Here is a 23,181-nt window from a genome sequence, read left to right as displayed (position 1 = left end):
AGGAGCACGGGCAGATGTCCAGGACCGCCAGCTGTGGTGATTTCTCTTGTGCGTATGAGACTCAAGCCCAATGGCTACTTGCCGCACACCAAGTGAGGCTTTCTCGCCAACTATAAGTGTTATCACAAGATTTAAGTTGTTTACTTTTTTCTTCTTGAAGACCCAATAAAATGGTCACACAAATCTCCCTGCCTTCCGTGCTTTTCCAGGTGCTGCTGAGGTAGAAGTAACAATGCAGCAGCAGTCCGCATGTAAAAAATGAATCTTGCACATTTACTACATTTGGATAATGAGTAAGCCCTGGCGAGCACTGCTCTGCTTTGTAGTCACTAAGGTAGTGGAATGTTGGCCCAAAGCTTGGAGGAGGCCTGCTGACCACAGGGGAGAGAGAAAGGCAGACGCAGGCCTCTACTGCCCCAGTCTGATAGCCTGCACTCAACACGCTGGCATGCCATTAAAGATCACCGCTGTTTATTGTAATTTTTTGTGGAGATAACCGGTGGGTTCCTCAGGGACGGCCAATCGAGCGAGCTAATTCCACCAGAAGAAAAGATGTAATCTTCTCGTATAATTTTGCATGAAGAAACTTGGCAAGAGGCTCTAATTTTGCAGGGCTAGAACCAAATCTGTTGCGTGCTTATTTTGTGGGGGAAGAATGCAATTTTATTGCACTGGCTGGAGATAAGAGGCATTGCTGTTTCACCTTAAACAAGCTCCTCCATCATGACTTGGACTGTGGGACTGCGGGGACTGTATATGCATGTGTTGTCCCACATTATGTATCCTATTATGTTTCCCACAGAACAAACCGCGGGTTCCTGTTTCATTATGCAGCACAGTTCTGACTAGCAGCTTGTGTATTTATTTTAATTTTTTGTCATTTCATAATTGTTTTAAGTGAAAGGCCTCCTCTTTTCCCGCAGGTGTAAATACTGCGACCGCTCCTTCAGCATCTCCTCCAACCTGCAACGTCACATTCGCAACATCCACAACAAGGAAAAGCCCTTTAAGTGCCACTTGTGTGATCGTTGCTTCGGGCAGCAGACCAACCTGGACCGCCACCTCAAGAAGCACGAGAATGGCAACCTGTCAGGTGAGAAGTGTTCAACTTTTTCTGCTTTTGGAGAGATATTGAATTTATCTGAGTTCTCACAGCTGATTCTAGCCATGAATTTCCTCTTTCCATATTTCGTTAGAGAAAACGAGAGCCGCTTTGCTGATTTGTGACATATAGCTTTGCATTATAAATCCTTCTGCTGAATATTCTAAAACATATTTTACTCGTGATTAGAAATTTGGAAAGTATTTTATCAGCTGAAATTAGATCAATCTTTCATTTGCAACACCACAAATGCCTTTTGAATGAGCTGCACAGCTTATGGGTTCAATAGGTTGCACTCTGACTCTGAATCAACAGTGACACCTCGCCAGCAGCTGAGAGCAAGTCCTCAGATTTTAACACTTAATCGGATATGATTATTCTATCAAATGTGAAATCTGTTATCTGCCAAGCGTTCCTTTTTGCAGCATCAAACAATGTATCCCACAACATTAAGAAAATAGACACTTTGGCAGGTCCGTCTTTAAAAGTGCATTTTGCGTTGCCAAAACTCATACCATTTAATTTAAGATATTAGTCAAGATCTCAGTGTTTCCAACCATACCAAAGATATCACAGAGAATTCCATGGAAATGTTTGTAAATGTGGACAAGATCATGCACAGTCAATGATGATCTAATGTGTCCACGAATTACATCACTAAACATTTCACTCACTGTAATTTCATTGACGCGTTGGAACCAGCAGATACAGAATATGTCACTCTGCCATTGAGTGACATGTTTGAACGTTAGGGGAAACAAGAGTTATGAACACATACACAGTTACATTGTAGCACAACCATCATTTAGAATGTGTTTGAGATACCAGGGAGCAACGTCTTTTCAATATTGACTATATTGAAAAATCAAAACCTTTGGCGACACAACTGGAATTCTATTTTTCTTTCTTTCTGCAGGCACAGCAATGTCGTCCCCGCAGTCTGAACTGGACAGTGGCAGTGCCATATTGGATGACAAAGAAGACTCTTATTTCAATGAAATAAGAAATTTCATCAGCAACACGGGCCAGAACCAGGCATCACCGGACCCCTCAGAGGAAGGGTAAGCACAGTTGTATTAGATCAGAGACCTGCTTTTTTGTCTTGATAAGGTTGACGGCTACAGCGCTAAACAAAATGTGTATCGACAAATATCATCCACGCCTCTCAGCCGTCACATCTCAGCAGCACGGACAAACAAGGCCTCTTGAAAAAGGTCCCTCAATACTGCATGTTGAACTCTTGCATTAATTGTGACTACATAAAGACTGCAAGACTTAAAAGGACTCTCCGGGCTTGAATAAGTATGAATAACGAGCTATTTGCCATCAGCCCATTTTAGATTTGAATTCTCATACCACCCAGCTATCTCTCACTAATCATGACATCATGCTTCGAGGCCTGGAGTAAAGAGCAATCATCTGTGATGACGTTTAAGATAATGCCAGGTTTTTGGGAACATGCAGGAGCGCCTTATATCCGTTGCCTTTACGGCCACACGTACGAACAGATATCTGTGCGCATGCAACTACGTTCATGCATTATGCAAATCAATTGTTGGAGCTGTGACCAGGTCGGATAGCAGCTGAGAGGTCTGCTCCGGTCTCCGAGTTTGTTTTTGGTGTGATCACAGGGCAGATTGTGAGTCTGGATAGAGATCTCGTAGACTGCTGTGTGATCGTGGAGGAGGCCTGTGAGAGCAGGACCGGGGCGGCAGAGCGTCAGAGGGAAGGGGAGAGAATCAGGAGGGGGAGAACAGCAGTTAGCCCACAACATCTGGAACCAACATGTCTGCCTACAGGAAGAGGGGGTGGGGTCAAGGGGTCGGCCCGTGTTTCCTTTCAAAGTGCTGTGCTCCTGACTACTTCTGATAGATACTTTATCCGCAGCAAATTACCACGTTTGAAAGCGTAATTAGCGAATCTGTTTTCTTAATCACAGAGCTCGAGCTCTCTCTTTTGGAGCTGGTCCCTTTTCTCGGCCCTGCGAGCTCGGCAGAGCACGGACACCACCTTGTCGGCCTCAAACTGTCTATCCCGGCGGGAGATCTGTCGAAAAAGCACAATATTATCAGCTGCCGATGAAAGAGGAAAGAGGATGTAGATACTGTATGTGCTGAAATTCAATCTGCAATAATAACCTTTGTCCCTTTCCCTTAAAGTCGCCGCATGCTCAAAGGCATCCCTTTACAAATCCAGAGCAGGGATCCTGTTTATAAGCAGCATATAATTATGTGGAGATGTGCTTGATGTGTTTTGTTTACTATCTATCTACTTCACCGCGTCCAGTTCTCAGTTTGTCTTTACTTCCTTTGTGCGAGAAATGGCATTTTTGGGAGCTGACGAAAGACGTCCCAAAGTGTAATTAGTGAATCAGTTTAAATGTGGTTCCAGATGATTTACCAAATGGTGGTTTCCTGTGGCGCTGAGACGGAGGGACAGATTAAGACTCAGGCAGTTTGGATAGCTCGCCCTCTCTCTCCCTCCACGGGGATAGAGGAATGGGCCGGTAGGCAACGCTCTCATAACTCTCCCACCAAATGAGGCTGTCAGCTAAATATTTTTGCCTATTAGATGAATACAAGATAGTAGAGCAAATAAACAAGGAGAGAGGCAAAGCACTCCAGTTAAGTGCTGCAACGATCAACCCAGTGCTGCCGTGCCCAAAGGGGCTCCGGAGCCTCGATGACAAACGGGATTCCGGCTCTCTCGATCCCAGCTGCCTTGTCCCGCCTCAGACCCAACTCTCTCTGTTCTTTATCCCATACGCTCCATTGTTTTTGTATTTATAATGAAAGGCCTCTCACAAGAATGTGTAGAAAACAAAAAAAGCCAGACTAAAGCCAGCACCCAGTAACTGCGTTTAACCTATGTATAGACCTCAGTGTCGTATTCCCTATGTATTTAAGTACCAGAGGGTATCTCAATTTCAAATGACTTTCTTAAACATAAAAGAAGTCTATTCATGAAACATCTATTCATGTCATTATTTTTTCCGTAGATTGTGCTTCTCTATCAAGCTGTATAGATCTAATCAATGTTCCTGGTCTGCAGGTTAAATTGCGGTCCATTTGAAGAAGAGAAGCCGCTGATCGCCAGCCATGGGTCACGTGACCTGGAAGACGAGGAAGCAGAGGAGCTTGGTGCTGATGAAGAAGAGGGAGACGAGCCGAGCAACACTCCTGGGAAACCGGAAGACGAGGTGCTTCCTCGTGGCCTCAGTGATGACATCGTAAAAGACGAAATGGACTTCAGTGGACCCAACGACTTAAACCTCAACTGCAAAACCTCTCCTCGGAGGTAAAATTCTAAACAACTGAAACTAAATTTTACATTGTATTATTCAGTTACCAAAGATTGTTTACAGTTTTTATCTACTGTTTACTGCCTATTGTTATATTCGATCTTACTATGTCTTGTGTGCACTTTACCCATTTGCTGCTGTAATCCTGTAAATGTACCCACTGGGGGACTAATAAAGGATTATTTTATTTTATCTTGTCTTATAAATCATGATTAGTAGCTTGACCTGAAGGTTTCTGCTTGACCTCCAGGTTTAAGGAGGAGCAGAGTGGCTACTCAGCCTTAGATCATATTCGTCACTTTTCGGACATGGGCAAGCTGGAGGAGAGCGAGCTGAGTGAAGGAGATGAGGACGATGGATCGTTTGGCTCCCCCTCTCTGACTGATGCAGTCAAACAGCCACTCTTTAGGAAATCTAAGTCTCAGGTAAAAGAAACATTGACAGTCAGGGTTCAGCGTCCATCTTTTTTTCACTTGCTCAGATTGGCAAATGGGACAGAAATCTGACTGCCCACAGTAAATGTGTACTTAAAAAATGTCTTATTTATTAGTGGTTATCAAATAAAATAAAGACCAAAGTTAATTGTCTTTGAAAGGGTGAGTTGCTAAAATAACTTGCCCGATGTGGCATTTTACTGTACCTGGGCAATCAGGAAACCCTGACGGTTGAGTCCAAACATTTCATAAGTATGCATGTTTATCTACATATTTACCTTTAAGCATGGTAGCTAAACATAATCTGTCTCTACCTCTCCCTCAGGCGTACGCCATGATGCTGTCTCTGGCTGAAAAGGACTCTCTGCACCCAGCCTCCCACACCCCGGCCACCATGTGGCACAGTCTGGCACGGGCTGCTGCTGAATCCAGTGCCATCCAGTCCCTCAGCCACGTATGATGACACCCCTTTGCGCTTTCCTTTCACCTTTCAAACCCCAAACCTGACCTATGGCACTGGGAGCCCATTGCAGGGGCTATGTGCGGTGGCCCTTGATCGCCCATAGAGTGACTGCTGAGCAGAACCACGGCCCATCTGACTGCCTTACAGCAGGGTCACTGACCATGCAGAACCCAGCAAAGCCCCCCCAAAAACCTCCCAACAGATACAGAGCAAAATGTCCCTCTGAGACCTTAAAATGTAGTTGTCCCATTTACACCAACCAGGATGATAGCGAGGATGATGACTGTGGTGAAAATAATAATAAGTAATAATAGCTGTATTTATTCTGCTGAATTTCTATGTTTTGCACAGCAAAGGCAGCTGGTGGACATGGAAGATAGATGTGCTGATATCATTTCTAAACTGCATTTATTCCCCAGCACATAGAAGACAAGCTGAGAGGCTGAGTTTGGTTGTGTCTCTAAGACAGCCACTTTCAGCCTATTATGTTTCATTGTGTGTAAAGCCCTGGCTTCTTTAAAATATATTACAAGAATTCCCTTTAACCCCTTTCAGAGATCCACAGGTGTTTCTCTTAAATACATGTACTTGATGATAAAAAATGAAGGGTGGGGTTAGCAACCTCAGTTCAAATGAAAAACCGCTCCATGTACGGACAGTGCTAACGGCGCTTTAATATCACTGAAGTCATTGAAGAACAAATTTTAAAAAAGTCATTGTTAAACTGAAATCAGGCCAGTTTCCCATCTGTGTTTTCATAGCTGCGTGTGTCTGCACAATCATAGCACTGTACACAAGTGTCTACCAACTGTTCTCCACTGCACTCCATCCTGCCCGCCTGCGCTATCTGTGAAAGGATATAAATAGATTGTCTTTTTAGTGGAAGAGAAGGAAACACAATTTTTTTTTTTTACTGAAATAAGTAGCCAGTGCTGAAGTTAATTGTTGTTCTGTAAAGGGCATATGTCTTTTTCCAAACCCTTGAATCCATTCTAGTCAGCCAACAATACCACTAAATAGCCTGAATGCTAGTCGTTAGCTACTCCATGCTTGTGTGTCTTTCATTTTTAGACAATCATGATTTTGTTTTTCGTTTTTTTTTTTTTTGGTGTTGTTGTTGTTATTTGCTGTTGTATGTTAAGAATTGTATTTATTTCTTGGCAAACTGTAGTTTGTTTACTGAATAGCACTGCTCTTAGCCCAGGTGAAGGGGAGATTCCTCACCGGGCCTATCCCAGAGTTCAATGGGGTTTGTAGATTACATTTGAGTGCCGGATAGTATTAAACATACAATTCACTCCTTATTCTTCTAATGGAACCGGTCGATAAGTAGGTATTACTTAGGTTTTTTTTTTTTTTTCTATGACAATTTAATGATTCAATTGTAAAAAATGAAAAACATTATAAAGAATGAATAATAAAAAAAAAGCCAGGTATAATTTCTCCATAAACGCATGATTGGTCTGGTAAGATCTGTATCTGACATTTTCTACGGTTGTCTGCAAGCTTGTGTGACGTTCGGTTCATGTTAATCCCCTGTGCCAAATTTATGATAAATAACAGATTACTTTCATTTATTCTCCCGTTTTGAGGGACCAGATTTTTTTGGTTTGTTTATGTCGTTGTTTTGTTTATAATCGATTTTAAAAAGTAATCAGCAAGTTGAGGTACTTTGTTTTAATGCTTTCTACAATGTAACTGTTATGCATTTCAATTCAATACTGTGGGAGGAACAACTAAGAAATAAAGGACTACAATGTGGATTGACTTGTCTTCCATCCTCTCTTTATTTCTACTTTAACATTGTAATCACCCTTTGTCTCCCGTCACACCTCTCCACGTACAGTCCTTCTGGCTGCCCATCAGCTCGGCCCAAACAGAGATTTATACCACGACATTAGTCAGAAAAACACCTGGCGCTTTCTTCTGGCGCTCCCATGGCCTCCAAGAGTGAGGCAGCCTGAACTATGGTCCTCTTCTTTTTTTCACCAGGCTTTGGCTCGCCTAGAGCGAGGGCAAGAGAGAAAAGGCTGGAGAGGGCTTGAATGTGGTAGTGGGAGCGGAGGCAGGAATGTGTCTTCTTTATTTGTGTCCGTTTGTGGGGCATGATGGATGAGTTGGGTAGATGTGATGACCTGGCTCATCGCTCAAACGCTCAATAAGAGTCCCATCCTGCAGCAGGCCTCCCCATCCGGCACCCCCCTCTGTCACTGCTGCCAGCCGACGTGGGCGGACATTGTGGCTGCGAGGGTTGGAGGTTCAGCGGCTCCATTGTCCAGAGAGTAGCTCGGGTGGGGGGTTGGAGAATTGGGCATGACAGTGAAGATGGCTGGCGCTGACACTACACATTTACAGTGCTCTTGGCACCCTAATGGATGGGGTGTTTTCTTAGGGCCTGTCGTCAGCCCTCAGGGCTCCATGGGGCGTCCAGCTTTGATGAGGTCACAGGGGGTCACACGGTGTTGATGAGGTCAGCACGGGTCGTCCAGCTTTGATGAGGTCAGCTGCAGGGATGGTAGCGATGGCGCAGGCCAGAGCCATAATGAAGTGGCAGTGATAATTGTTTAGAGAGTTTTGCCACCTGTACTATTATTGTGTACTTATTTATAGGATTATGGGAAATTGTCAGCAGTCATGCAAAAGCATCACTTTTCCCTGAGATTTGTGTCTGCTAATCCAGGACCTGTCAGTCATTAAACCTGCAGTTACTGATACTGACGGACACAAGCTGTGAACTCAGCACTGACACCTTTGAAGTTGATGTGGTGAACTTGTTATTGACACATCCAGCAGATAAGGAAGAACATAGTATTCATCCAGAGTCCTTTTTCTACCTTTAAGTCACTGTTCTTAATAGCTTTCTCCTAATATCCTAAATATCTAACTTCTCATCTCCTGAATGCTCCACTATGTTCTCCAGTTGGTCACTGGTCTTGTCTGACTGCTTTGGTGCTGAGCAGATAGTATACAGTGGATTTTTAGAAATGTGTTGATAAAAAGAGCAAAAAGTAGTCAGAGTGAACTAAAACTGTAAAAAAAAAAAAAAAAGCCAGTCGCAAAACCTTCTCTGCAAGCCACGCTTTGTTTTTTTTGCAATCAATCCATTTTAACAATTGTTAATTGCGGCTCAAGCTGCTATTTTTGTAGTGTGCGTTTGTGCTTCATCATATTGATGCCATTAATGCCAATGAGAAGCCTGACATTACATGAAAAAAGCTCTAAAGGAAGTGAGTTTTACCATAAGCTTTAATTTAGACAATCTGTGTTCCATTTTAAATAAGTGGAACAAATTCAGAGATGATAAGTCTTCTTGCCTTCGTCTTTCCCCCAACAACTCATCATCCCGCAGGTGCAATAAAACTATCTAGCAGCAGTAAGCTTTTTTAAGAAACAGGAAATATACCATGACTACATCTGGGAACTAACTGGGCCGCAGTATTTTGCCACCACCCATCAGTGGCCACACCCCCACTGCATTTCAAATTGCCCATGTAATTACATCACCTACATAAAGAGTATTCCCCCGGACATAAGTCCTAAGGCACTGGCTCTTGAAAGAACACCAAAATAGTATGAATAGACAGCAGTGTGTGTATAATGTCATTGTGTGTGGGTAGTGGAGTGGTGCGAGCAGGGCAAGCGGGTGAGTTTTGCAGCGTAACATTTAGCGTGTGCTAGTTTGATCAGTGTTGATTAGCACATGCCAATGTCAGCCATGTATCCTCTCACACTTAATCAACACGTTGGGACGAGTTATTGCCGTCATTAACCCACCCCTTCTCATAAAGGGCTCAGTGTGTATTGAAGTGTGGCTGGCATGGCCCTGGACGAGTGTGTGCGTGGGTGTCTAAGTGTGTGTTTAAAGAGCGAAGGAAGTCAGACAGAAGAGTCTACATTAGTCAATGCAATCTGGTTTAGTTAAATGTGAAGTGTGTGTGTGTGTGTGTGTGTGTATGTGTGGGGACGGGTGGGCACACTGTGGGCAACGCTTTGTGGGGCTTGGAGCCACTCAGCTAATGGGGCAGCTGGCACAGCCTCAGAATCCATCAGGCCTCATTACTGCTCCTGTTCAGACTCCATCCTCTTTTTCTTTCCTCCCCTCCCTCTTTCTCTCCGCACCCCAACCCTCCCGTCCTTTCCTCTGCCACCCGTTCACGCAGCCAACCCCGTGTGGCATGTAACTGCCCCCTCGCTGGAACATACATCACACCCCCAGAGTGAGAGGCCATCACAGCTGGCAGCTCTCACACTGATTGACTTGGCACCCTTGCTGACTCAGATGCCATGGGGAAACATTTCAAGACGGGATGGTATGGAGGGGGGGCGATTGGCACAAGTGGGAAGTGTGTTTGGGTGGGGAGACTCCACAAATCATAACATCAAGTTTCTGTGTGTGTTTACAATAATGGTATAGCACCTCCTGTGCCTGTGTCCTCCCTTGAATGTGTGTGTGTGTGTGTTTGTGTGTGTGTGTGTGTGTGTGTGTGTGTGTGTGTGTGTGTGTGTCTGTCTGTAGAGCAGATGATTGCAGGCCAGTTAGACTTTTTTTCCCTTTCTTCTTCTTCCCAACTTAACTTCTTGTTTTTTCCTCCCCAAAGCCCTCTCCTTCTTAGAAAGCTGGAGAGCTTAAGGTTGTGATTTCATTACGCCGTTTGTTTTTCTCCCTGGAGGCTACGGGTCATTAGTGTTATTGATGGACACTCAGCAAAGTCCCAGCCCAGGACAGAGCAGAGCAGTCGTGCACATGGTTTTAATATGACGAGTCTAATCAGGACCACTTGGATCTATTATTGAAATCATCTCCTTCTCCAGTAGAATAGTGAGTAGCTCAATGGGGCCTTCAGCTGCCTTTGTGAGGGAGTGGGTGGAGCAGATTAAAATTGTGGTTCTGCTGAAACAATTTAAACATAAAATGTATGCTGGGACCCCCACTGACTCTGACTGTTACATCTAGTGGACATTGCAGATGTTTACATATCCCTGCACAACTCTTCTCTTTAAATATACACCTGACCCTCTAATAACACACTGATTTTAACGTGCTCTTGATTTATTTATTGTAACATTTTATATTTTTACTTTTGAATTATGTCTTATAACTATTGTTATGTAATACTTGGCAATGAACCGATTCTGATTCTGATTCTGTTCCGGATTCAGCCGATATGAATGAACTTTATTATGTTCATTATATCGTGAGTCATTTATTGATATGCACTCAGTTAAATCAGAAGTACATTCAGTGGCTTTTTTCTATATTGAGCGCCATCCAGTGGGGAATATACTAATGTACACCTACCTACATCTAGTTCAACTGTAACATTTCACCCGTTCAATAAACAACAAATCAATATATATATCAATATACTGTATATATATATATATATATATATATATATATATATATATATATATATATATATATATATACATATATATATATATATATATATAAAGTGTCTAGTTAGATCAGGGCATGTGATCATTTCGGGTGAAGTATATTTGCTGATGAGTCTAAATCAAAGTTCCTTGTTTTCACCAAACAGATTCAGAGTGTGGGAGAGTTCCTTGATACGTATCTTTGAGCAGCCTTAACATTTAACATTTATTTTTCCAGGCAACAACCTACCAAATGGTGCAGGACGTGCAGAAATCATTTCCCTTCTCATTCTTTTATCTGAGCCGACAGCTTTGTCAGCTGGAGTTCAAAACACTGTGGCCTTCTGGGAGATCTGGTTCAGAGCAGAGGGGCAGAAATGATCTCTGGGACTTGAAGCGATGGCAGTTAAGTGATAGAATCTCTTTTGCAAAGTGTGGCTTATGCTTAATTACGGCGAAAAAGTACCCACGATGCGATCTTACCTTTTACGGGCTATTTCATCTGCAGTTTCCTGCACCCTTCTCTCACTCCTGATGAGCCAGCATGCGTACAACAGGAGGCCTTTTTTTCCCCCCGAAAAAAAAGAGTATTTTAGCACAAAGAGCATCATTGTTCATGTGCTTGTAATAAAACAAAAGTGGCTATCCAAGTGCTGAGATCATTTTAAGTGAAACAAAATGATGTCTGAATCAGCTCCTTTTCCTGTGACCATCTTAAATCCGCCAAAAAAGAAGAAGAAAAAAACTGCTACACATGCTTTCTATGTAGGTTACATCTTATGGCATGTCAGCTGTTCACTTGTGGCACAGTTGTGCGGCATCATGTGTGAAGGGCAGTGGGGGAGGTTACACATTGCATTTGTGTCACTTTGTAGTCGCTTACTTTGTGGTCATTTTGCATCTCTTCGTGGTCGGTAGTTAGTGGCTCTTCTTCGCCAGAAGGGGGCCCCTCACACTGGGCCCTTGGACCTGCAACTGGTAGGCCCGTTGAGTCCTCCATCTATGATCACAAGTACGGCACTTATCTACTTTTCCGGTCGCATAAGTTACAGAGTAAAATCTTTAAAGTGACAGGAAAAAGTCCTGATAAGCTGTGTGAGAATGGAACAGAAGAAAGGAGATAAATCAGCAGCTGCTGCAGAGAAGAAGCTACAGGTGTGTCTGCGGCCACAGAAGGGCGGAGCTCTGGAGAGGACACGCCCACACGTAACCTACGCCGGAAATGATCTGTTATGAACATTTGCGTTCACTTTGAGCCAAGCACGATCAAATGAAGGTTGCCTTGTGGTGTGTGGTTATAAGTAGCAGTATTCTACATCACTATCGTTTAAAATAAAATGTTGCATCTATCTTAATTAATGACTGATTTAACGCAAAGTGACCGTGACCTGTACACTTTGTGCACGCCGTGTCCAGCTAACAAACAAACATGCGCACCATCCACCAAGGAACATCGGAGGAGCCTCTATATTCAGCCAGGTGTGTGAGGACTCGATACGTAACTTACTGGGACAGGGAGGCCGAGTGGATTGGTTGTACTGGGACAGGGAGGCTGAGAAGATTGGTTATACGGGGAACGGAGAGGCCGTTCAGACTGGTTACACTGGGACGGAAGAGGCCGAGTGGATTGGTTCCGTTATCCGATATGATGGAACAAGCAGATTAAGTTGGAGATGGAGCAGACTGTGCACGGCTTCGTGGTGCCATTCAGACAGGTGAGGACAACAACACACTGAACTCTCCAGATGAAAAGTAAAACGTTCATTGTTTGTTAGACGATCTGAGTTGTGTCACTTCTGGGTAACTCCTGAGGCGACACAGAGGAATAATAAATAGTTATTACTGATAATCGGTTGCATGCACAGGATACAGAGTCTGTTGGTTTGGACAGAAGGGGTCTTGTTGCTGTCCACCTCTCTGTCTATGAGTTGCGCTGGCCACCCAGGGCTCTGTAGATGGATGGCCTCTTCGGGGCTGTTTGACTGGAAACAGGTGTGTATCATCTGAAGATGAAGGCCTGGCCGGTAAACATTATTGGCGAACATCTGCTGCTTGTCACAACACGGGGCGAGCTGGAGCGGCCCACCCATCCATCAGCCACACCGGAGAGAGTGGGTGCAGGGAGGGGAGGGGGGGTTGCCATCCTCTGCTAGCCGGACCCGTTCACCCATCGTTCACCCATCACTCACCCCGGGGATGCTGGATACGGGGTGCAGGGTTGGTCCAGGCACCTGCCTGCCTCTGCCAGCCCACAGCCGCCTTTGACCGACGGAGGAGAATATGCTCCAGCGCACTTGAAAAATGTCTCAGGGAGAGCAGGCGCTGACGCTGACGCTGACGCTGACCCTGACCCCCCCCCCCCCCCACACACACACACACACACACACACACACCTTGCCTCTCACACCACACCCCCCAACTAGTTTTGGACTAGTGTCAGGAAGACAGGCTTGGCCTTAATGCTTGACCCTTCCCTGGCTGATGAGAGACGCCTGGTAGTAGCCTCGCACAAGACATATCCACACACACACACACACACACAGGATCCCATAGGTCCGTCTCTGTGACAGCTGGAACCTCTCCCCCCACTTCCCCTACCTCTACACCTTACTGCACCCTCCCACCCCACTCAGGGGTCACAGAAATCAATACCATGCAACGCTGCATTCAAAGCGCAAGATTACACAAAAAAGCCGTTTAAAAAGCAGGTGTCCACAGATGTTTTTTGTCCTTATTTATTTGGTTCATGGCTCCTTTTCTCTTTGTTTTGGAGAGAGAGTATCAATTGTACACAACAAAATGTATCAAAGCACTACTGGCATCGGTATGCCAGGAAATGAGCACAGTAGGTTATGACTGATAACTGACACTGACCTGAGATATAAAACAAATACAGTTTTTGCAAAAAAAAAGAAACACCCTCATTTAAATCAAATACACATGTGTGGTAGCAGTAGTGATAAGGGACTAATATTGTTGTAAAAAAAACATCAATAGAAAAGTGTACAGGTACTGCAGAAAAAAAGTATTAACATCAATTGGATCGTTTTGTATAACACTCCCAAAACTCTGTATCAGCTGCTGACACCGATCTGAATCAAATGCAATGCATGCAGGTTTGTGCCTGCAGACGAGCACATGGCCATCAATGGAGCTGGGTCCTAATTATGTTTTCCATTTGTCAAGGGCCAATAAAATAAGTTCATGTGAGACTATAGTCTATCAAATTTAGAGTAATCCGTAACCAACAAACCAATGATCTGAGTTACTTTCTAACGGGAAATGATGCAAGGCAAATGTGTGAAAGGGAAAGACAAAATATTTTTGCATGAAATTATAAGTGCTGGAATAAACGCACACATGAGACATATGTAGGTGATGACATTCCCTCTGCTTCGCATTCATTTTCTTTGTTATTCATGATCACAAGTACGGCACTTGTTTCTCCAGTGACAAGAGAGTCTCAGATTCAGTCACATCTCGTCCAAATGCCCTTAAGAGAGAAACTAAAACCAATGGATCGGTTTCCATCAGCCATAGTCACAAATGCAATGCAGGTATTTGTGCGCATTGCTGAGACCTTTGTGTAACCCTGGACTTTAAATCTTGGACAGTCTGGGGTGGGTTAGCAGTTTATGGTCCTTTTTGAGGGCCCCTCACATGCCAGGTCCACTGGGTGATGATTACCTCGAGCTCCAGGCATCAGGGATGGAGTGCGAGTTTCTGACAGCTGAGTACCAGTTTCACAAAAACATAATATTACTAGCATCACCTTCACCAAGATGATCTAAGTAATGCTTCACAGAGCCAAGTCCCGTGTTCGAGCGTCCAGTCAGGACTCCGCACCTCTGCTGGGGTTATGTGGTTTTGCTGCCTCCTCTTCTCTTTCTTTGGAACACAGAACGGTTCAATGGTGCCGGTGTTTGGTGGAGCAGTGCTGAAAAGGGGAGAGAAAGAAGAAAAAAAAGGCAAGAAGACATCAGCACTATTTGAAAATCAAAAGCAAATGTTCTGGGGGTTTTGGAGGAGAAGTAACTGGTACGTAGTCTCCCGTGTGCTCGGCTTTGAGGAGGTAAAACGAAGACAGCCTCGAGCCCGGCTCCATGCTGGGTGCAGATTAAAATAACTGTCAGGAGACAGGAGCAGCTATTGAGGGAGACAGGGTGACACACAGAGTGATGGGGCTCAGCCTCTCGCACTTCATGACACAGTATTTCACTAAAGCTTTACAGCCTGTGACCTTGTGTGTGTGTGTGTGTGTGTGTGTGTGTGTGTGTCCATTTTGCCAATTTGCGTGTGTGGCATTGGATGCTTTTAAAACATTTTATTGAACCTTTCTTTCTCCAGTATAATCTATTAAATCTATTGCCCGAGGTTTCCTGATCTTGATGGCGGCATGCATTATAACCCAGATAACAGACTTAAAAACAAATCATCAAATCGCATCGTTCAACGAATATTCGTTCAAGTACGTTCGGTGCTCAAAGGATCGCAGAATGAACTTGCCCTCACATGTGAGGGAAATGATTTGAATAGGTTTAGTCCAGGTTTACCTTCGCTACAGGTGGGGCCCAGCCAGGTGAGCGGGCACAGGCATCGCCCACTCAGCCCATCACAGCGGGCCCTGTGGGAGCACTGGCACGGCAGGAAGCAGTCGGGGCCATACCGGTCTCCACCGCAGTCTGAGTGGTCGGAGGAGAGGGGAGGTTTAAAAAAGGAGAGTGTGTGCATGACACACCAGGGATGAACGTTTTCAGAACTCTAGTCCATTCAATTTGAACATTCATTTTTCATGTATGTTCGTCATGCTAATAAAAGGCGCGTTTCCTCTACCTTTTTCACATCTCCGTCCTGTCCTTCCTGGGGGGCAGAGGCACCGGCCGGTCGATGGTTCACATGGGGAGTCGTCAGCACAGTCACAGGACTGTCCACAGCTCAGTCCGAACCTGCCAGACTCACACCCTGAAGGGGACACAAGTATGGTTGTAGTTAAGAGCACTTTCATTGTCTTCTGTTGATCTTCTTTCACATCATCACTTTCCATTTAAAAGGATACTAACTGAACAACATCCCATATAATTCACTTCAGACCATGTTGAGCAGCATTTTCTTTCCATCTTTGTGGGCACTTAAATGTTAAAATATAACACCACAGGCATGCAGTCTTGGAACCTATTGGCAGTCGGTCTGAGGGCCGATAACCTTTGGGGGGCGACCTATATGTCTGTGGTTCTGTTGTAGCAGGTGAATATCCGGGGCGGGCCAAGACTTCCTTTTCCATGCACTGCTCATTGTTGACAGTCCAATCCGCCATCCCATTGAGATTCGAGACCGTAGCTGGAGTTGAGAGACGACGCGTGCGACTGGATTGTATCACAAGTATGCAGTTTACAAGCTAATGACGCCAACATCGTTTCCCCTTTCCTAAATGAGTGCAGATCATACTTTTCTACAGATATTAACGCGCATGTGCACAATCGCCAAATTTAAGCAAAAATAAATAAATACACACACACAGAAATGGTGCGTGTAGTTTAGAAAAACGATCCCTCCGCATGCACAAGTGCATGTAGTGCACACGGACAAGAGCCAGGCTCATCTCTGGAGCCTGAGGCTGCAGAGCTCAGACGTACTGGATCTCCTGCTGGGACTGAAGTGGCCATTTAGGCGCTCACACTGGGGCTGAGAGCCCCGCGAGCAGGCAGGAGGGCACAAGGATGTAACAGGAATGCATTAAGCAGTCTGGAAACACCTGTCTCCCATCAAATAACCAGGCTGCTTGCCTGCCCACCTACCTACTAGCCTGCCTGTCTTTCTGTCTTTCTGTCTGTCTCCCAGAACACACTGACGCCACTCTTTTTTTCCTTTCTTTTTCTTTTTTTCTTCCGGGAAATCTCTTATTCATGTATGCTTCTATCTGCCGTGTCTTATTGCAGCTGGACATCCAGGTGGCTGTTTATTAATGTGTGGCAACGTGTGCTTCTCTGCTCAAAACCCTACCAAATACTTACATGATATATGTTTTCTTTAAAGGGGACTTTCTTTTATTCAATTTGGATCTGTCTATGAATTTTGCATCGCTTTTTTTGGCCCATCTTGCCTTTCTGGCAGCCCGCTGAACATATTTAAATGTAGTTTTATGGATTTTAGTAGATAGTCGTGTATATACTCACGTCTTTGGCATTGTGGCCCATCGTAACCTGGTGGGCACACACATTGGCCGTTCACATGGTCACATGCGTGCCCCACTCTGCAGCCACACATATGAGCGCAGTTCACTCCAAAGAACCCAGATGGGCATTCTGAGAGAGACACAAGACAGTGAATTCAGGTTGAGGCTACTTGTTCCAGCGTTATTAATGGCCACGTAATCATGTTGTATCAAGGTTCAGTCAAAGACACACATTTCACAAGGACAAGTGTCAGTGAGGCCACTGGCAAACGTATTACCACGTTGTTGTATATTACATGCGAGTGTTTGCATACTGTGTTGGCAGGAGTGGCCGTAGAATCCAGCGGGACAGCTGCAGGTGCCAGTAAAACGGTCACAGGTCCCGTTGTTGAGGCACGGACACTCTTGTGCACAATCAAGGCCATATATTCCTTGTGAACAGGCTGCACACACACACACACACTAAGTTATACATCTTCATTTCAGCAGAATTCTTTATTATAAGAATGTAGTATTGTATTGTCCATAAAGTTGGATGACGCTGACGAATTTAAATGGATTATTGAAATGTTTTCTGTGCGTTTCTTATCAGTTTTGATGTTCAGTGCAGACTATTTTCTGTTGTGTCCATGGAGTTGCCTGTGAAGATGTACCAGTGTCACAGCGGGGTCCGGTCCATCCCAGTCCACAATTGCAAGACCCGTCGACGGGGTCACACAGACCCACGTTCTGACAGCTGCATGTGTTTCTGCACTGCAGGCCGAAGCGCCCCCGAGGACATGCTGGAGAAACATTCAGAAGACATCGGGACAGGGCATCAGACCGACGGGCCCTTCTGTTCTACTCGGCAATCAGTAACACACACGGACAACACACATCTCATTCACACACACACACACACACACACACACACACACACACACACACACACACACACACACGCACACACGCACACACAAGATTGCACTGACCACGTGCATGTTTATTTAAGCAACAGTTCATTAAAGAGATGGCAAAGTAGTCTAATTTGGCACTGATATAAAAGAATAATCATGTTTCTCTGGGTAATTTAGATTGGGAAAACAATAAGCAAGCGGTCTTTGATTTTCCTGTTTATTTATTTGCTTCCTTGCCAAATCCAGCGACACGGAACACGGAGAACGAGCTACTTATAGGTTTCTGTAAACATTCAACAAGAGGAACTTAAGAGGTGGTGTGTCCAATGCGGGGGACTCGAGGACGTTTAGCGCAGGCTGTAATGGAAATCCCCTTTCGCCATCCAGCTGAATTGCTGATAAACGGAGTGATTAAGAAAGCCAAACTCCCCGGGAAAAAAAGCATCCCTGTGATCATCAGAGGCCTCACACGGAGGAAACGGAGAATTTGTTACTTATATATACAGTGAGAGATGTAGAAAAAGGCCCAATCATGTTTAGTGGTTTCTCACTTTCCAGTTAGGCCTTCTATGTCTGAAGAACTCATCAGGGCCAGTGGTTCCCACTGATGCTTGTCAGCTACAGTGGTGACTCTTTGTGCACTCAAGAGAAGGATAGCATATGTTTTTTTAAGCTAGAAACCATGTTTGATATCTGTGATACCGATGAACAATGACTTGCCTCTTGTAATTCAGTAGATAGTGATTTATTCTTGCATACGTTGAATACGTTCAACCCCACTGGCTTTACCGTTAATAGCATTTTGCTTCACTTGAATCATTTGCTAATACTCGCAATAAGTATCACTTCTGCTATTGTTCAATCTATATTGTATAGAGTAGATGTCATTTCCGGTTTTCTTGTGCATTTCAACAGGTGGTTAGATCTGACTATGCTTGTGTGAGAAAATTGTGAGATACATTTTTTGATTTCATCCAGAGACTGTGGTTGGCCCCAGATCATAAGATGTAAAAAAAAAAGAAGAAGAAGCTAGGAACTGATGACTTATTTAGAGCCATCTTTAATATGAACACATTGTTTATTTAAACTCAAATCTCTTAATGCTTGCATGTTATTGCAATTTCTGTCAAATTAATTTTCTTTAATGTTATCAACTCAATGAGTAAAGCGGAGAGGACGCCTGTCGTCAAAGTAATGACACAGAACAGAAGATATAGCTGACCGTGCACTTGTGTATTTGTGTATATGGTGTGTGTGTGCTATGTGAGAGTCTGCCTTGGTGCAAGGCAGTAGTGAAAATATATTGCTTATATATATATATATATATATATATATATATATATATATATTTTGATTAAAATGTACTCTTAAAATGATTCCCACTCGCATAACTTGCACCAAATACACTTCACTTTCACTGATATCATAAACAACAAGGACTGGTTTGTCATAGCTAAAAGCATAAAGAAGCAATGCATCCTTTTAGTGTTACCTTGTTGGCAGGACTGTCCCATCCGACCAGGGGCACAGGTACACTTCCCGTTTGCTGAGTGGCACTGCCCTCCTTCCCCACAGGAGCACAGCTTAGCACAGTCCTTCCCGTAGTACCCACTTGGACAGCCTTGCATTAAGAAACATGGCTTCATTCACACAGAAGTTATGGAGATAAGTATCTTCTTTTCATGGGCCAGATTTCTCCAAGGAACTGAAATGACCAACTTCCCTAAAACAATAACTTCCAATAATGATAATAAAGGACTCTTGTTCTGGAGGCCAGGCAGGTGCAAGGTTTCTTGACTCACTTGAGCTGCAGTCGGCTCCAATAAAGCCGGGAGGACAGTAACAGATTCCAGTCCTGGAGTCACAGCGACCACCATTGATGCAGCTGCATCTGGACTTGCAGTTTGGCCCAAAGGTCCCCGCTCGACATCCTGGATCACAGTCATGAGTCGGAAAGGGAGTTGAAAATAGGGGACGAGGTCAAGAGGTGTGATTTGTAGGGTCTTTCACTTGCAGGATACAGCAGACAAGTAACAAGAACAGTATTTGTAAAATTGAGAAAAAGTCTATTTTTGTCACGAATTCTCCGTCTTATTAGTTGTTTTCTTTCTGTTTGCTGGTTTAATTAACTCTCATGTCATTTCAGACCCGGCATTCACACCTGATCATCCTTCATTCCCTTCACCTGGTTCTCACCTGCAGCCCATCCCTTCATTAGTCTGTCAGTACTTAGGTCCCCTCACTTGCACTTGTCCTCTGCCAGATTGTCTTGTGTTTTCGTGCCAAGCTTGTGTTTTCGAGCCTACCTTAGTCTGATGCCTGCCAGCCCTGACCATTGAATCTCCTGCAAGCCTTCTTTTTTTTTTTTTTACCCTGCCTGTACCCAGTAAAAGCAATCCTCTTTGTTACCCTTGTCTCAGAGTTGTGCTTTTGGCTTCCGGTTTGTTGCACCATTACAATTTTAGTGTCAAATTGGGACAAATGTATACACAGCTACCACATGTGTCCCACCCAGCTCCCTGTTTGACTGCAGGTTGGTTAAGGCATGCCTCGCATTAGTCCACACATTGCACTTACGTAGCTCACAGCGTGCCCCGTAGGAACCTGGTAAGCAGCTACATTTCCCCGTCACGGGATGGCACTGCTCCTGGTCTCCTGAACATCGGCACAGCTTGCTGCAGTTTTGCCTGAACATGCCGGCAGGACAAGCTGAGAGGATGCATCCAGAAATATAGTCACATTTAGGAAGAAGTGGGCGTATGATAAGCAGGGGAAATGACCATAACTGTTAGATGCATAGGTTATTTGATAATACCATGTTCAATACAGTAAGTGGATTAAAAATGACCTGTATTAAAATCTTAATGTGCAAAGATTGTCACATAATACCCAAGAAGAGCTGAGCCTGTAATTACAGCCAAAGATAATTCAACTAATACCAAGTTAGGGGCCTAAATACTTATATCGATGTGATATTTAATTTCGTTTCCTTTTCTTTTAAGAAAAAACACCCCCTTTTTTCCACTTTGTTAGTATGGGACACTGAGATTATTAGATTCCTTTTTTTTACCAACTTAAAGTACTTAGTTTTTCTAACAGCTCCACCGCTACTGATGCTTTTTAGAGATAAACCGTCAGCGAAGTGTGAATGGTGTGTAAGTGAACATTTTCTGTTCCAGTAGTCTGTGGGAACAAAGACGAGTGCCATTTCTCTCTCCCTCCTCGGATGCCTAAACATACTGGAGCATTCAGGATTGACCGGTAACAAAACCAAAACTCTCTATGTGTCCCCAACGGACGCAGAGCGACATTCTTTCACACAGCCTCTATCCATATATACTGATCACAATAATGAATGGAGTCCACAGACAATCCGTCATAGCCAACAAGATGAATCTGTGAACCGAACATGTTTACGGGTGAGACCGCAGCACTCGGCTACTCAGTCGGGCAGCAGCAGGCAGCGTGGGGGACAGATAAGCAAGGACTCCAGACTAAAGAGGCAATTACGGCACTGTCATTATGCATGTCTGCCTTCCAAAGGCCCTTATCCGCCGCCGAAGAGACAAAAACAATGCCTTCTGTTTTACTTGGCAACTGGTGTGTAACATTTATCAGATGTCTGGGGAGCGCTTGAGGAGTGGAAAGGAGCTGAGGTGGCGAGGAGGAGGGGGGGGGGAGGGAGGAGTGGTGAAGGCACTCGTATACAGTCTTTAAGGGTATGGTCTACATAATGAAGCATTTAGCATAAAGTCCTGTGACAGTGAGGGTTTAGTGCCGGTGCAGAGTGTATTTCCTGGAATAGAATAAATGGTAATCTTTCCCAGGAGGACCAGGAGAGAGAGACATTTTAATCAGTATTAAGGGAATGATTCTTGGTGATCACTTTACTCCCACGGTGCCTTTCCTTCCTGATGGGAGTGGTGCGTTTCGGAATGACAGTGTTCCATCAAAAAAGCCCATATGTCAGCCATGGTTTTTAAATGCGTGACAGTGATATTAACAACGTGCCACATGCAGGTGTACACGCATCGGTCAGTTTTTACCCCTCACGTTTCTCCTCAGTTGCCACTTTCATTCCATTTGCAATTCCCGCATCCCCATGCACACTCACGTCGGTCACACCTGGCTCCCCTCCAGCCGGGCTCGCACTCGCAGTGGCCCGTCACGTGGTGGCAACTTGAACTGTGGACGCAGTCGCACCTCTGCTCACAGCCCTCTCCAAAGAATCCCTTGGAACAGGCTCCAGAAAATAAGAGGCACAAACATACACTTTAAGAAATACAGATTGTTATGCTTATTTACCTGGAGATAATTGCTCCCAAGTGTTATGATCCCAGGAGTAAGTCAACTGGTCACTACTACTAATCACTTTTAGTGTTATCAGTAAATGCAGCACAGAAGGAAACCGCTGGATGGCAGGTTGACTATATATCTATACATCTCAATGGGGCAGGTAAAAAACTGATTATAGATTAAAAAAGTGTTTGAAGCTAAATAAGAACTAATATGCTGTAATGTAAAAGCGCTGATGTGAAGTCACCTGACTGACAGAGCTCTGCTCTCCAACCTGGCAGACACACACATCTTCCCGTCACTCCGTCACATCTCCCTCCATTCGTACAGCTGCAGGCTCGAGTGCAGTTCTCTCCATAACGTCCGTCCTCACACTCTAGGAGGGAGGGAAAGGAAACCTCAGATGGACGTCGCATTCAAGATTTGTGTTTGTATTTTATTTCAGAAATACAGAGGGGTTTAAATAGTTTCAAGAGTCACGCGTTGTTGTCTCACGATGTAAGAACTCACCGAACTCACAGGCGGCTCCAGTCCAGCCTGCCGGGCAGGAGCAATGGCCAGCCGTGCCCTCACAAGAGCCTCCATTTCGACACAGACACTGACCAGAACAGTGTTCCCCATATTGTCCTGCAGGACAGGCTGAACTCATAACACATGACACACTAGAGTGAGTTGATGACATGAATGGCTTTTTAGAAAACAATGCACACAATTGTATACCAGTTTAGTATTTATGTAAATACAAAGCTTACATGATAAATGTATAAATGTGAGGTTGGTTATGAAATAATATTGATCATCAAACAGAATGTCCATCTATACAGCTCAGCACCACGGGCGGAAGTAACAAATTACATTTACTCTCATTACTGTAGCAAAATGTTCTTTAAGGCCTACTTTTTAAAACATTTTATTCAAAATCTCTTTTATTTGTACTTAAGTATTAACACAAGTATTGTACTACACTCATATCCAATACAGATCATAAACAAACGTCCCGTGAAAAAGTCCTGCAGGTGTGTCTGTTCGCTCCGTGTAAAAACGGTGCGGTCTCTAATTTGCTTTGATGTGTGTGTTAGTGTTTATGTTGTTTACACACGTTGTCTGCTTTGGTGACGTTTCTATTCTACAGTTGATT

The 23,181-nt window shown here is 44.3% G+C and overlaps 2 protein-coding genes across 2 annotated transcripts in view; one reads left to right on the top strand and one right to left on the bottom strand.

Moving 5' to 3' along the window:
- mecom (MDS1 and EVI1 complex locus) overlaps positions 1 to 7,066 on the top strand; it is an 88,585-nt gene extending 81,519 nt beyond the window's left edge. Inside the window, exons 13-17 of the mRNA XM_034548281.1 lie at positions 924 to 1,093; positions 2,019 to 2,163; positions 4,154 to 4,399; positions 4,654 to 4,828; positions 5,163 to 7,066. Of these exons, the coding sequence (XP_034404172.1) occupies positions 924 to 1,093; positions 2,019 to 2,163; positions 4,154 to 4,399; positions 4,654 to 4,828; positions 5,163 to 5,297 (871 nt within the window). The 3' untranslated portion in view covers positions 5,298 to 7,066. The remainder of the gene's footprint in view (positions 1 to 923; positions 1,094 to 2,018; positions 2,164 to 4,153; positions 4,400 to 4,653; positions 4,829 to 5,162) is intronic.
- Positions 7,067 to 14,536: 7,470 nt separating this feature from the next.
- zgc:158328 (uncharacterized protein LOC567225 homolog) overlaps positions 14,537 to 23,181 on the bottom strand; it is a 53,008-nt gene continuing 44,363 nt past the window's right edge. Inside the window, exons 26-37 of the mRNA XM_034548452.1 lie at positions 22,554 to 22,682; positions 22,291 to 22,419; positions 21,862 to 21,990; positions 20,325 to 20,456; positions 19,550 to 19,678; positions 19,240 to 19,368; positions 17,505 to 17,633; positions 17,166 to 17,294; positions 16,853 to 16,981; positions 15,513 to 15,641; positions 15,233 to 15,361; positions 14,537 to 14,616 (exon numbers count right to left, since the gene is read on the bottom strand). Coding sequence (XP_034404343.1) covers positions 14,537 to 14,616; positions 15,233 to 15,361; positions 15,513 to 15,641; positions 16,853 to 16,981; positions 17,166 to 17,294; positions 17,505 to 17,633; positions 19,240 to 19,368; positions 19,550 to 19,678; positions 20,325 to 20,456; positions 21,862 to 21,990; positions 22,291 to 22,419; positions 22,554 to 22,682 — 1,502 coding nt within the window. The remainder of the gene's footprint in view (positions 14,617 to 15,232; positions 15,362 to 15,512; positions 15,642 to 16,852; positions 16,982 to 17,165; positions 17,295 to 17,504; positions 17,634 to 19,239; positions 19,369 to 19,549; positions 19,679 to 20,324; positions 20,457 to 21,861; positions 21,991 to 22,290; positions 22,420 to 22,553; positions 22,683 to 23,181) is intronic.

This window comes from Cyclopterus lumpus, chromosome 13 (genome assembly GCF_009769545.1).
Source record: "Cyclopterus lumpus isolate fCycLum1 chromosome 13, fCycLum1.pri, whole genome shotgun sequence".
Lineage (NCBI taxonomy): Eukaryota > Metazoa > Chordata > Actinopteri > Perciformes > Cyclopteridae > Cyclopterus > Cyclopterus lumpus.
The sequence above is the reverse complement of the archived record's forward strand: the minus strand, read 5'-3'. Positions and strand labels throughout refer to the sequence as shown.